Here is a 14,686-nt window from a genome sequence, read left to right as displayed (position 1 = left end):
TGAAGCCTCTGGAACACAGTAAAATGGGATAAATACAGGCTTTTCCCTCTTCTAGCTTTTTATATGACTATGCAACACTCTAAACCATCTTTGCTCTTCCATCAACATCACTGGAGTGCGGAATTAGGCTCTGATGAGTCACTTCTATTATTCTTTAAGAGTGTTCACAAAAGCTGACTTTGATTTGAGCTTGTATTAGTGTTATTAATAAAATACCTTATTGTGTTAAATAAACTTCAGAAAACAGGGTTTTGATTGTTCTGGCTTATCAATTCTATCCAGACATAATTACGTGAAAGTGGAAAGGCTCTTAAAAACAAAGGACAAATATTCAAACAGCAGGTTTTAAAACGAACAAGAAAAAAAGTATTTTTATACTGACCATAAAAAAGAATTCATTGTCTACATATCCTTACCATTAAAAACGAGCGAAGAGCATCTCCCCTTCAGTAAAAGATGCATCCCTCTTACCTTTGATGAGCACAATGAATAATTAAGTCTACTTCTAAAAGCTCAACTATTCCTCCATAAGTTACTTGTAAGCACTAGTTAGCAATCCATCTACCAATCTATACTTATTTCCAAAGATAGGCACTAATCACTCAAACATTTGTGATAGGTTAATGGTACAGCTCTGTTCCAACCAGACCCTCCGCCTCTTCTTGATGCCACTTTCCCCCCTGTCCCATATAGTAATCGGTGGTATTACAACAGCTAACACATACAGTACTAGCTATGTGCCATGTAACGCTCTAAACATCTTACATATTAATTCATTTACTCTTTGTATCAACATTAAAGGTAGGTACTATTGTTATCCCCACATTAGAGAAAACCTCTCAAACATCTCTGGAATATATCCCCTCCTAAATATGCCACAGACCCTAGCCTTTTTTCCAACAGACTGTGTTAATAGTCTAACTGGTAGCTGCCTCTCGTACCTCACTCCTTAACTCTCAATCCATCCTCCACACTGCCTTCAGGATTTTTCTATGCTAAATTAATCACATTAGTCTCTACATAAACTCTTTCATAATTCCTGACTACCTATAAAGTACATTCAAAACCCAAAACTCACACAAGACCATTGACAACCAGGTGGATACCATTTGCCTTTCTGCTCTTAACTCCTACCTCTTCCCTACCATACCCTACCCACTTTCTAGGCTTTAGTCTTGCAAACTCCTCACTCTCCCCTGAACATAGTGGACTAGAACACTTGCATTCCTGGCAAGTGCCATTTCCTCTGCCCAAAATGCTCGTTTGCTCCTTGCCAGCCTGGCAACTCTTTCTTTCAAGACTCTCTTCAAGTGTCACCTTCTTTTTTTTTTCTTTTTTAAAAAATATATTTTATTGATTTTTTACAGAGAGGAAGGGAGAGGGATAGAGAGTTAGAAACATCGATGAGAGAGAAACATTGATCAGCTACCTCCTGCACACTCCCTACTGGGGATGTGCCAGCAACCAACGTACATGCCCTTGACCAGAATTGAACCTGGGACCCTTGAGTCCGCAGGCTGGTGCTCTACCCACTGAGCCAAACCGGCTAGGGCAAGTGTCACCTTCTTTATGGAGCCTTTTCCGACCACTGCAGACCCTCTCCCCTGGGTACCCACTGTTCGCCCCTCTAATAGCACACAGACCGTAACTATTTCTGTAAGAACGCTACTTCTTCCCAGAGCATGGGATCCATAAGGGTAGAGTACATTGTTAGTGCATAATACATAGTCTGGCAAATGATATACATTTAATAAACAGTGAATGAATGAATAAAAGATAAACACTTGTTCACAACTCTCTGCATCCAAATGGTGCAATATATGTCTGGTCATTTTCTACTATCCTACCCAACATCAGAATTCAATTTACAACTTTTCTTACAACCAAAGACAACTATCCCATCTTCACTCTAAAGTAATTCATAAGATAATTATAAATCTCAGAACTCCCCTTACACATGAAGAATCCTAAATTATACACTAAAGCTTTTATAGATAAATTTTCTTCAGTGAATAATACTAAGTGAAGAAAAAACTAATCCTAACTGAGGGGAAACCCCAGATCCATTAGCCATTTCTGTGTAGTGTTAGCCTTCACATACAATATAAGCAGAACTATGTAGTTTCTGAAGCTATAACCTATTTGGATTCTCCAGGCAGCCTGAGAAATCCCCTGTAGCTTTAGACAAATCTAGAAGCCTTCAGAATGCTCCACCAAACACAGCTTTGAATTACTGTTTTTCATTACTGATGCACTTTCTACTGAACCCTGCTGTGAGATAAAATGGAATTACAGCAGCATTACTAGCTATAGAATGATGGAGAGATAGACAAGGTTTTAATATACTTCTTGAACTTGCAGACAGTGAGACATCTTTGAATCTTAATGAAAGAGAGGACAGTGAAAAAATAAGGTGCAGTTTATCTGCAGATCACATAGATGAGAAATACCTTGCTGATGCCTCTGAGCAGCTAAACCCTACATTAAATGCTCAAGCTTAGGGAGCAGAAGCCCAGGGATGATGGTGATAATGTCTGCAGTCAAACAACATTTCTTATATAATTGATCAGCACAAAGGAAGGTGATTTCAGGAAATGCTGTCCTAAAAGGTAAATTTACATTACTTTGGAGCATCAAGGGTGAGGTCAAAGACAAGAATGCTACCAAATAGAGAAAAGAGGCCAACTATTTTAAAGGAAGAAAAGAGAAGTTCAAGGAAGAGTGAGGGAAGGACAGGATAAGACCTGGGAATAGAAAACTTGTCTGTTGTATTAAAAATGTGACCTTCACGACAATGTTTAAAAGTGAAAATTAATGGCTGTGGTAGACAGAATGACCCTCAGTGACCCTCACTTTTATATAATCCTCTCTCCTTTGATTGTGGGTGGAACCTGTGAATATGATGAGACATCACTGCTGGGATTATACTGTACTAGAGGCCTGGTGCACGAAATCTGTGCACTCAGCGTGGTGGGGTGGGGGGTGGGGTCCCTCAGCCCAGATTGCGAGAGGGCACAGGCCAGGCCGAGGGACCCCACCGGTGCATGATCAGGGCTGGGAAGAAACTCCGCAGGTTGGCCAGCCAGGGAGGGACCATGAAGGATTCCAGGGTGTGTCCGGCCTGTCTCACTCAGTCCCAAATGGCTGGACCCCACCAGCAAGCTAACCTACCAGTCAGAGCATCTGCCCCCTAGTGGTCAGTGCACATCATAGCGACTGGTTGACCAATTGACTATCTGCCCCCTGGTGGTGAGTGCACATCATAGCGAGCAGTTGAATGGCCTTAGCATATCATTAGCATATTATGCTTTGATTGGTTGAATGGCCAACTGGACAATGGGACACTTAACATATTAGGCTTTTATTATATAGGACTAGATCATGGTATAATGTTTAATTTCAAAGAAAACAGTATATAAAACCATATACAAGACACATATTATTTTTTAAATGTATGTGTGCACACATGCACACACAAATATACCAAAACATTATCTCCCAATGGTGAGGTCATGGGTGACTTTTGTTTTGTTTGTTAATCCGCACTCAAGGATATTGTTCCATTGATTTTTAGGGAGAGTGGAAGAGAGAGGGAAAGACAGAGAGAAATATTGATGTGAGAGAAACACATCAATTGGTTGCCTCTTGCACAAGCCCCAACCAGAGTCCAGGCCAGGTAGGTGCCTGCAACTAAGATACATGCCCTGGATCAGAATCAAACCCGAGACCTTTTGGTCCACAGGCCGACGCTCTATCCACTGAGCCAAACCAGCGAGGGCCATGTGTGACTTTTTATTAACCCTTTCTGTATTTTCTAAATTTTCTATAATAAATATACATTACTTTCATAATTATTTTAAAAATCAATAATATTTCTTTAAATTACCTAAAAGTATATACAAAAGGAGTTTTAAAATGTATTTTCTGCCTGGCCAGGTGGCTCAGTTGATTGGAGTTTCATCCTGTACACCGAAAGGTTGTGGGTTCGATTCCCAGTCAGAGTGGGTAAGGGAAGCAACCAATCCATGTTTCTCTCTCACATAGGTGTTTTTCTCTCTCTCCCTCTCATCCCCTCACATCTTTCTCTCCCTTCATCTCTCTCTAAAAATCAATAAAAACATATTATCAGGTGAGGATTTAAAAAAACACTTATTTTGTAATCTAAATTATCTGCTATTATCTTGGTTACAAGCATTTCACTGTTATCCTATATAATAAAAGCTTAATATGCAAATTGTCCCCTCAGGCAGTGGTTCAACCGGGAGTTCAACCAAGAAACCGGAAGTTCGACCACTTGCTATGACGTGCACTGACCACCAGGGGGCAGCACGGAACATGGTGGGCGTCAGCAACACGGTGCTGGCAGCGAGCGGCAGTGGAGGCGCTGCCGGCCCTGATGGGCCCCGAGAGCGAGACCACGGCAGAGTGGGACCGTGGCGGGATGGCGGAACCGCAGCACCAGCGGTGGCAGTGGGGGGCGGGGCCGCTGCCCAGCTAGGTGCTGAGGGAGCTGGGCGGCCCACACCGTCCTGCAGACAGTAACCAGTAGCGGTGGCAGCAGGGGCCTGGACCTAATCGATCGCCCTGCAGGCAGGATGATGGAGCAGGTGAAGGGATGGTGCCAGGCCACAGCAGGGTGCCAGGCGGGACTGCAAGCACCAGCGGTGGCAGTGGGGGGCGGGGCCGCTGCCCAGCTAGGTGCTGAGGGAGCTGGGCGGCCCACACCGTCCTGCAGACAGTAACCAGTAGCGGTGGCAGCAGGGGCCTGGACCTAATCGATCGCCCTGCAGGCAGGATGATGGAGCAGGTGAAGGGATGGTGCCAGGCCACAGCAGGGTGCCAGGCGGGACTGCAAGGCTGGGAACATGAGCTGGAGCCTGATCTCCACAGGCCACCCCAAGGGACCCCACCTGTGCACGAATTCGTGCACCAGGCCTCTAGTGTAAGTATAAAAATTCCACATGCAAATTGTTTTTTGTTACTAACCCCAAATAAGCCATGACTGTCCAGAGGTGGAAGATCTACAGATAATGACATCTCATTAACATTGCCATCCATAAGGTGCAGGATAGTATGTATATTAAGATGATCCTTTTGTGTCTTAGAATTTTTAAAGAATATTTCAATAATATATAGACACTTATGTGCTGATATTTCTACAGTTTTGTTTTGTTTTGTTTTCAGCTTAGAATTAAAAGAAACCACCAGAAATGGTTACCTTTTTGGTAGAAGAAATTTGTATCTACTGTTTCAATTATGAACCATATCTGTACTCTTCATTTTTCTTTTAAACTTTTTGATTTGTTTAGTTTGCTACTTACCATGGAGCACTTCTCTAGTACTTCCTCCTGGAACTTCAGGAATCGTTCCTGAACCTCAGCTTCATTGAGGAAAAAGGAAAGAAAGTGAGTGAAGGGCTGCTTTCTTCTAAAAGTGAGCAAAAGAACATCAATCCGAGTTCGGGCTGAAATCACACCACTTCGATGCTGGCCAGTGATTACTGCAAACAAAAAAATATACGATTAACCTACTCAAGGACCATCAAATGCTTGTAAGATAGGCGACCTCCTGATACTGTCATATGTGGGGAGCTGCTGAATGTGTACATAATTCTAAACAGCGGACAGAATCAAGAGTAAGAAACTTAAAATGAATTCAATCTAAGCAGATGAGGTCTTAAAACAAAAAATCCTTAAAGACCAGCTGATGAACTAGAAAAATGAGCTACAAAGCAAAAGTTACAAAGCAAACCCTCATACTTTGTTGGTGGAAATGTAAAATGGTGCAGCTGCTATGAAAAAGTTTGGCAGTTCCTTAAAAAGTTAAAAAGGGCCTGGCAGTGTAGGCTCAGCAGTTGAGCTTCGACCTATGAACCAGGTGGCCATGCTTCAATTCCCAAGCCTGGTTTAGGGGCTTGATCCCCAGTAGGGGGCATGCAGGAGGCAGCCAATGAATGATTCTCTCTCATCCTTGATATTTCTCTCTCTCTTCCTCTCTTAAATCAATAAAAAAAATATATATTTTTTAAAGTTAAAAAGGAATTACCATATGACTCAGCAATTCCCACACCTACATAGAAACCCAGCCTAGCCAGTTTGGCTCAGTGGATAAAGCGTCGACCTATAGACCAAAGGGTCCAGGGTTCAATTCTAGTCAAGGGCACATGCCTGGGTTGCAGGCTCAATCCCCAGTAGGGGGGCGCGCAGGAGGCAGCCAATCAATGATTCTCTCTCATCATTGATGTTTCTATCTCTCTCTCACTCTTCCTTCCTCTCTGAAATCAATACAAATATATTTTTAAAAATAAAATAAAAATTATTTATGTATTACTATAGGATAGCAAAAATGGGGAACATATTCAACTGTCAATGGTGATTAGGTCTGGGTTTCCTATTATAAAAGATTTCCCTTTATACCAGTATATAATTTCTGCAAGTTTCCATGTTTAAAGCATACAGTAATTATAAAATTAGGGGGGGAAAATAGATAAATAAGCTTAAATGCAATTATAAAATATTTCAATATTTGTAACTTGAACTTTAAAGCTTAAGGAAAGACCTAAGTTTTTTATTTGTAAGTCTTTTTTTTGTTGTTGTTAACCCTCACCCAACAATATTTTTTCCATTGATTTTTAGAGAGAGAGGAAGGGAAGGAGGGCCGAGGAGAGAGAAAGAAACTTCGATGTGAGAGAAACACATGGATTGGCTGCCCCCCACACAAGCCCTGACCAGGGCCAGGAATTGAACCTGCAACCCAGGTACAAGCCCTTGACTGGGAATCAAACCCTCAACCGTTCAGAGTGTGGGCCAATGCCCTAACCACTAAGCCAAACCAGCCATGGCTTTATTTGTAATTCTAATGAACTGAATGTTTATTTTTAAAAAGTCCTTTATAAATGTCATTGAAGTTCTTAGGCTGGAGTTTACTGAAGTTACAAGATGCTGGGGAAAACTCTAGTACTGTGCTGTCCAATACAGGAGTCCACATGCAGCTAGTTAAACTAGAGGTTAAATGAATTAGAATTAAATAGAACTACAAATTCAGTTCCTCAGTCACACTAGCCACATTTCAAGTACTCACTGTCACATGTGCCAGTGGCTCCTGTGCTGGACAGGGCAGACATAGAACATACCATCATCACAGGAAGTTCTTTTGGACAGCACTGCTCTAAAGTCAACTGTTACTTATCTGTCACAGTGATTATTCTTACATAGCACAAAATAAGAAGAGTACTTGAATTTTTTTCTCCTAAAACAATACAATCTGTGGGTGTTAATGGAAAATAGATTATTGAAGGTTGCTGAACTTAGTTATTTTTTAGAAGTCCTATAGTTTTAGGATGAATTTTTTAAAAATTTGTCCCCACACTGACCTTCACTCAAAGCTGTTGCCCTTGGTTCACACTGATGTTTGGTACAGACATTTTCTGACTTTTTTTATATTACCAAACTATTTTTCCTCACCTGAGCAGTTATTTGAATCACGCTGGCATTTTAATCACTACTCAGAGTCTACAAAGCAAGGTAAAAACAAGCAAACACTTATGGAAAGGGCTGGACTTTATTTCAAATTTGCAGGTCTCATTGGTTTTCTCTAATTCTAACTTGAAACAATTCACACACTCCATTTCAAGCTACTAAAGCATACAATAAATCAAATCACAATGAAATCTGGAAGCTTTATCCCATCAGTGCCAGGTAAAGTATAAAATGAAGGCCCAGGTATTCAATCAAGATAAGGTGGTATAATTACATCTTTCCCCATTTGGTAGATTGATACTGATAAATCACAAAAAGGCCAATAGCTACAGAACCTCATAACGAATATAGTCACTAAACACCTCAGTTGGGTTACATTATTCCATACACATACAAAAATGATTGCAAATATAACGTATACACTGGGTCTCACCAATTTCTCCTTCTTGTCCAGGCTTAGGAATACTAATAGAAGTTTTGGTCTCCACCTCTAGTTTCTTCTTAGTGTCCCCTCTCTTTCCAACTATATGTCTATAATATAAAGAAAAAATTAATTACTGGAAGGAGATTGGGCAAAAATGTACCAATAAAGAATTCCATCATGTTTAAATCACCAGAGATACTCCATTACAGAAAAGTGCTTCAGTGAAAGCTCAATAAATGTAGAGGAACTTACAAGTCATATGGTTTTGTTTTGGTTTTGTGGGTGTTTTTTTGTATTGTTTTGTTTTGTTTTAATTTTAGAGAGAGATAAAGGAAGAGGAAAAGAGAGAGAGAGAAACATCAGTGAGAGAGAAACATTGACTGGCTGCCTCCTGCATACCCCCTACTAGGGATTGAGCCCATAACCCAGGCCTGTGCCCTGACAGGAATTGAATTGGTGACATCTTAGTTCATGGATTGATGCTCAACCACTGAGCCACACTGGCCTGGAACAAGTCATATAGCTTTACAGAACATACAGCATTACACTCATTGACAAAAGGATGTCCTACAGCCAAATTCAATGTAAAGGAATAATAACTATGCCTAACACCTGTTTGCTTCTTAAAATTACATTAAAATCTGAGTCTGCACTTGACTGAAAGGAAAGCTGACATAGTCTCAAAGGCAATTCCAGCAACCAATGGGACTACAGTTTGAGGGGGGAGAGCCTTGTCCTTTTGGAGTACAAGTTAACTACATTATGAATTCATCCTAAGGGAACTGTCCTTAATTAATTAAATAAGGGTAAAGAGCTTAGCAAAGAGTAGCATCCACCATTCAGGATGGATTCAAAAGCACAGAGGATAAACAGGTAAACCTCAGGAGGCTGAATTCACATAGACATGTTTTATTTGGGAGAGTTTACCTAAAAATTTGGAAATTTCACCTAAATTTAGATTTTCAGGTTCTATAGATAAATTAGAAGATATGACAACAACAGACTGAAGCCTATTCTCATCCCTAAAAATGGAACATGAGCTCATCATGAATCCCATCACTCCCTAATATCTTTCACCTACTCCACCTGATTATCTATAGATTCATTTACACTACTTGCCTAGCACTCCTAGTATAAATAATTCTGACATTCCAAAGTTATCTTCTGGAACCCATAATAATTAGATTTGTTACAGTGAATAAGACTACTGGATCCCAGGAGAGAAGTTTCAGTACCTATAAAGCATTAAGAGACCATCACTGGACTATAAAGTTAAGAGAAAAACTCCCCCATCATCAACAGTATTTTGGCTTCTATGACTTTAATACAGTACCCAGTAGCATGAGTGACTATGTCTAAAACTGTCCATTTGCTTTAATTTTTTTCAATATTATTTTATATTCGTTTCAGGTGTGCAGCATAGTGGCTAGACGCTCATATACTTTACACAGTGATCCCCTAATATTTCAAGAACCCACCTGGCACCACACATAGTTAATACAATATTATTGACTATATTTCCTACATTGTACTTTACATCCCCATTACTATTTCATAACTACCAATTTGTACTTCTTAATCCCTTCACCTTTTCATCCAACCCCCCAACTCCCTTCCCCTCTGGCAACCATCAGTATCTATAAGTCTATTTCTTTATTTTTTCCTTTATTTTGTTCTTTAGATCAGCGGTCGCCAACCAGTGGTCGGTGGACCACTGGTGGTCTGTGAGATCCAAAAGGTTGGCGACCCCTGGTTTAAGGAAACCTTTGAAGCAATGGTCGCCAACCAGTGGTCCACAGACCACTGGTGGTTCATGAGGTCCAAAAGGTTGGCAACCGCTGCTTTAGATTCCACATATAAGTGAAATCATATGGTATTTGTCTTTCTCTGACTTAGTTCACTTAGCATAATACCCATGCTGTTGAAAATGGTAAGATTTAATTAAGTCTTTTTTATAGCTGAGTAATATTCCATTGTATATATGTACCACAGCTTTTTAAAAATATATATATTTCTTTATTGATTTCAGAGAGGAAGGGAGAGGGAGCGATAGAAACATCAATGATGAGAGAGAATCATTGATCGGCTGCCTCCTGCACGCCCCCTACTGGGGATCAAGCCCACAACCAGGGCATGTGCCCTTGGCCAGAATCGAACCTGGGACCCTTCAGTCCGCAGGCCGACGCTCTATCCACTGAGCCAAACCGGCTAGGGCTGTACCACAGCTTTTTTATCCACTCATCCATTGATGGGCACTTGGGTTGCTTCCATATCTTGGCTATCTATCTTCTATATATATAAAAAGCTAATATGCTAAGTATCCAACCATCCGCACTGACCATCAGGGGGCAGACACTCAACGCAGGAGCTGCCGTGACGTGCACTGGCCATTTACAGAGAAACAGCAGCACGGACCTGGCACCCACAAAGCAACACCTGGCTTCCCCCAAGTGGGACACAAGCCCTACCACTACCCCAGAGCAACAGCCCACCAAATTGCAACTGACAATGACGAGACCTCATGGCACAAAATGAGGCCCCCAGCCCAGCCCAGCCCAGAAACGGTGGCTGTGGGCCCCAGGTAATGACGTCATGTAGCAACACCTGGCTTCCTCTCCCTAGCAACTAGCCTCCTTGAAGTTTCTTCAGCCCAGGAACACAACTTGCTTTATAGCCAGTTGCAAACATTTTACACTTTAACCAAATGTCTGTGAAGCGTTTCCACAGGCCTCATCTCATTTGATCCTCACAGAAGTTCTGGAGTAGGTAGACAGGAGACTCGGTGGAATCCTATTTTCCCTTCATTAACCGGAAAACAGAGATTTAGAAAGCTTAGAAACTTGACCCAACTGAAAAGAAAAAATGGTGGACCTTGAAAATGACTTCAGGTTTTCTCACTGTGCAGAATATAGTCAAACACTGCTGCAATAAATATTTTGCCCTTTGTTCTCCCAGCGTGATCTACAATAATAATCTGCTTCTGATATTTACTGCTGTGTTGCTGACAATTACCTGAAAGAGAAGTTGGGGTGCGTCACTGGGCTGGAAAAAGTTTAGCTAAATCAGAAAGCAGGTCTAATTAAGCAAGTTTGCTCTATATACGCCCTCTGTCCCATAATAATAGTAGCAAGTGAATATTTAAACGGGAATTATTGGCGAATGCAGCTGTAAGTTATGTTGTAGCGCAAAATTGCGAAGCCTTCAATCAAAATCAATGTTTCATGACATCTGTCATTTGTTTTGACACATCTTTCAATTTTTAGGTTAATCTAATTATTACGAATTATAACTATTTTTCTAATTTCATCCGCTGATCAAAATCAATTGTTTTATTTCAGTTGAATATCAACCCATTGTAAAAGTAAGATTGAAAAAAGAGAGTTTTCAAGCAAAGATTGAGTTGCGATTGTCCAGTTCTTGATGCATCAAAAGAAAAAGTTGTAGAAAGGTGCAATTACGTTAGCTGCAAAACAATTTAAGTGCAACAGAATGACCATATCAAGAATTTGGAAACGTGCTTCCGGAAATAATTGTCAAGGAGAATCTTATCCTAACGTTGATTCTTTGAAAAAAAAACAAAACTGTGGACGTAAATGCAAAGATTATGGAGAAAAACTTGAAAAACTTAGACATATTCCTCTTAGCAGAAGAGGCACCATACTAGCCTTTGATAATATTTCTCCCAAAATACTGGATAATACATTTCTGTCACTTCAACAAGTTATGCTGGAAGCAATGAAGAACGATGGCTCCAATAATTTTAAGCTCACGCATATAAGGAAAGCAAAGCTTCGCAGCCAAGGGATCCTACCTACAAGTTTAAAATGCAGTAACGAAATTATTAAAAAACCCAGAAACTATCTGAACACTCAAAATACAAATTAGGAGTACTATTTTTAATTTATTGTTTAATTTAATCTAGTTTTTTGATAATAAATGTTGCGTCCTATATTTATTTTCTTTTACTACTATTATTATGGGACAAATTACATTCATCAACTGCTATTATTATTATGGGACAGAGGGAGTATATAAAAGGCTAAGCTGACTCATGCAGTGATACATAGTTTTTTGATAATAAATGTTGCGTCCTATATTTATTTTCTTTTACTACTATTATTATGGGACAAATTACATTCATCAACTGCTATTATTATTATGGGACAGAGGGAGTATATAAAAGGCTAAGCTGACTCATGCATGTGTGATACATATAAAGCTCTCGCTGGCGCCAATCGCACGCGTGTTTCGATCTGTCATTGTAGATTGTGAATTTGTTTGACACATCTATTATAGAGAAAGGGTGAATAGCGATATTAAAATATTTCTTCTAATTAATTTCCTTTCAATGTGCACGAATTTGTGCACCAGGCCAGTAGTTGTAAATAAAACTACAATGAACATAGGGATGCATATTAGCATTTGGGTTTCTTCAGATATATACCCAGAAGTGGAACTGCTTGGTCACAGGGCAATTCCATTTTTAATTTTTTGAGAAACCTACATACTGTTTTCCACAGTGGCTGCACCATTTTGCATTCCCACTAACAGTGTACAAGGGTTCCCTTTTCTCCACATAATCACCAAACTTGCTGTTTATTGATATACTGATGATAGCCATTCTGACAGGTGTGAGTGTACATTTGTTTTTACATGGGTTAACCAAACCCAATTATTCCCATTAAGATCTATGGTAGCAAGCCAGTTCTAAAATTACGAGATGTTTAGAAGAGGATTAGAATTCCCCAATTTACATGTGGTTTTTCTCTGTGTTGGGCTAGAGATCCTATCACATCAACTCTGTCAGGGGTTTGTCTTTACAGGCCTTGTCAGTAAGGGGTGCTTTCAACCAGGCCCCTATTTGATAGCATGTTGTTAGTGAACAAGCCCATCATAAAAAGTGCTGGCTCAAAGTGTTGTCTACGCACCTTAGAAAGGGAAGTATTTGAAAGTTAAAGATGCTTTGGACTCAAACAAACCTTGGGCAAGTCACTTAACCACTCTAAGCCTATTTCTTCACTTATAAAAAATGGAGTGAATAACACCTAAGTATCCTAAGGTTGTTGTAAAGATTAAATGGGATCATATATAAAAAGGGCTTCCCAGTGGCACATGGCTCAGGACAGTCCATGCTATCCTCATTAAGCCCATAATGGCAGACTCCCAATTAAAATACAGACAGACTCAAAAGAGATTTACATGGAAACTCTAAAACATTCACTACAATAATACAGATAGGCGGTAAAAGGATGACTGCTTTATTAAATGTAAAAGTGGAAATTCTACCAGATTGAGTGGTTCTCAATCTTGGCTGCACCTGGAGTTCTTAAAAAAAAAACTAATGATACCTGCGTCCAGCTCCACAGATTCTGATTTAATTGGTCTGAGGTGCAGCCAGATAGCAAGAGTTTTAAAAGCTCCCCAGGTGATGCTAATGTGCACCTGAGGGTGAGAACCACAGTACCGATCTAATCCACCATTACGCTTTGGTTATAAATTAGTTTGGCCAGGTAATTTTTCCTTGATCCCAACAAGCCTACAGAAATGATTCATAAAAAGGAATCTTCCTAGTAAATACTGTCTATTAATTTGAATTTAACAGAATCAATATCTAATCTAACACACAACTCACCTGGTACAGGAGTTCTTAAAATACATAGAATTCAAAGATGATGTTGGAATCATAAATCTAAGGAATTTTTACACATCTTAGCAGTAGCAGATATGCACATTAAATAAAACACATTACATTGATTTTATCAGGAACTGAGCCACGACTTTTTCAAGTCATGTTTCTTAGAAGAAAATGTCAGTGCACTCTCCTTGCTGGGAGCATGCCCATGCTTTTCCCTCCCCTCTTTCCTTCCTCCACAGGCGTGCATCTCCTAAACTCTAAGGGACCCCACAAGACAGGAGCAATGGGCAGGGGCTGCTCATGCCAGGTTAACTCCCTAGACCTGTCTCTAAGGCCCCCCTTTTCTCTGACTTCTCAGTGAGCCAAAGCAGCCCCCATAGGCTCATTTCTTTTCTGTTTCTAGAGCCAAAGCAGCCCTGCCTAGGCTCTCTCCTGTGGCTTCTTCTATTCTAAACCCTTCCTTGTTTCAGTCCCCAGCTTTAATAAACATACTCTCAAAATCAAAAAAGAAGAAGAAAATGTCACTGGGACCCAAGAGGAAAGTGAGCTGTCCAGGGTTAACATTTGATTTCCCGTTTGGCCACATTCCAGAAGAATTTCATCCTTAAGAGGTATTTCAGAAAACTCTCAAGGTTGATGAAAATGAAACTACTGCCTCTTGGAGCTACAAATATGGTATATGACTCCATATTTGTAGATCTCTCATAAAGGAGATTGGACAGAACTAATTCATCTGGTACAACACAGAAAACTGAGAACCACAGCTGCCAAGTCACTGCAGCTCAGCAGCTCCTGCATTGAGCATCTGCCCCCTGGTGGTCATTGCACATCATAGCTACTGGTCGGACAGTCGAATGATCAGATGGCTGCTTAGGCTTTTACATATAGACTAGTGGCCCGGTGCATGAAATTTCGTGGGGGGGGGGGGGGAGGGTGTGTCTCAGCCCGGCCTGCACCCTCTCCAATATGGGACCCCTCGGGGTATGTCCGACTGCTGATTTAGGCCTCAATCCCTGGGATGAGGCCTAAACCGGCAGTCGGACATCCCTCTTGCAATCCGGGACCACTGGCTCCTAACCGCTCACTTGTCTGCCTGCCTGATCACCCCTAACCACTGTGCCTGCCGGCCCTCTCGCCCCCAACTGCCCC

At 40.8% G+C, this 14,686-nt stretch overlaps 1 protein-coding gene across 10 annotated transcripts in view; it reads right to left on the bottom strand.

Annotated features, from left to right (window-relative positions):
• ASCC1 (activating signal cointegrator 1 complex subunit 1) overlaps nucleotides 1-14,686 on the bottom strand; it is a 123,864-nt gene that overhangs the window by 75,130 nt on the left and 34,048 nt on the right. For all 10 annotated transcript variants that reach the window (XM_014538399.1, XM_014538397.1, XM_014538400.1 and 7 more), the window contains 2 exons: nucleotides 7,912-8,009; nucleotides 5,322-5,500 (listed from right to left, as the gene is read on the bottom strand). In XM_014538399.1, coding sequence (XP_014393885.1) covers nucleotides 5,322-5,500; nucleotides 7,912-8,009 — 277 coding nt within the window. The remainder of the gene's footprint in view (nucleotides 1-5,321; nucleotides 5,501-7,911; nucleotides 8,010-14,686) is intronic.

Source organism: Myotis brandtii, unplaced genomic scaffold, assembly GCF_000412655.1.
Source record: "Myotis brandtii unplaced genomic scaffold, ASM41265v1 scaffold190, whole genome shotgun sequence".
Lineage (NCBI taxonomy): Eukaryota > Metazoa > Chordata > Mammalia > Chiroptera > Vespertilionidae > Myotis > Myotis brandtii.
This window is presented reverse-complemented; position numbering and strand designations above follow the sequence as displayed.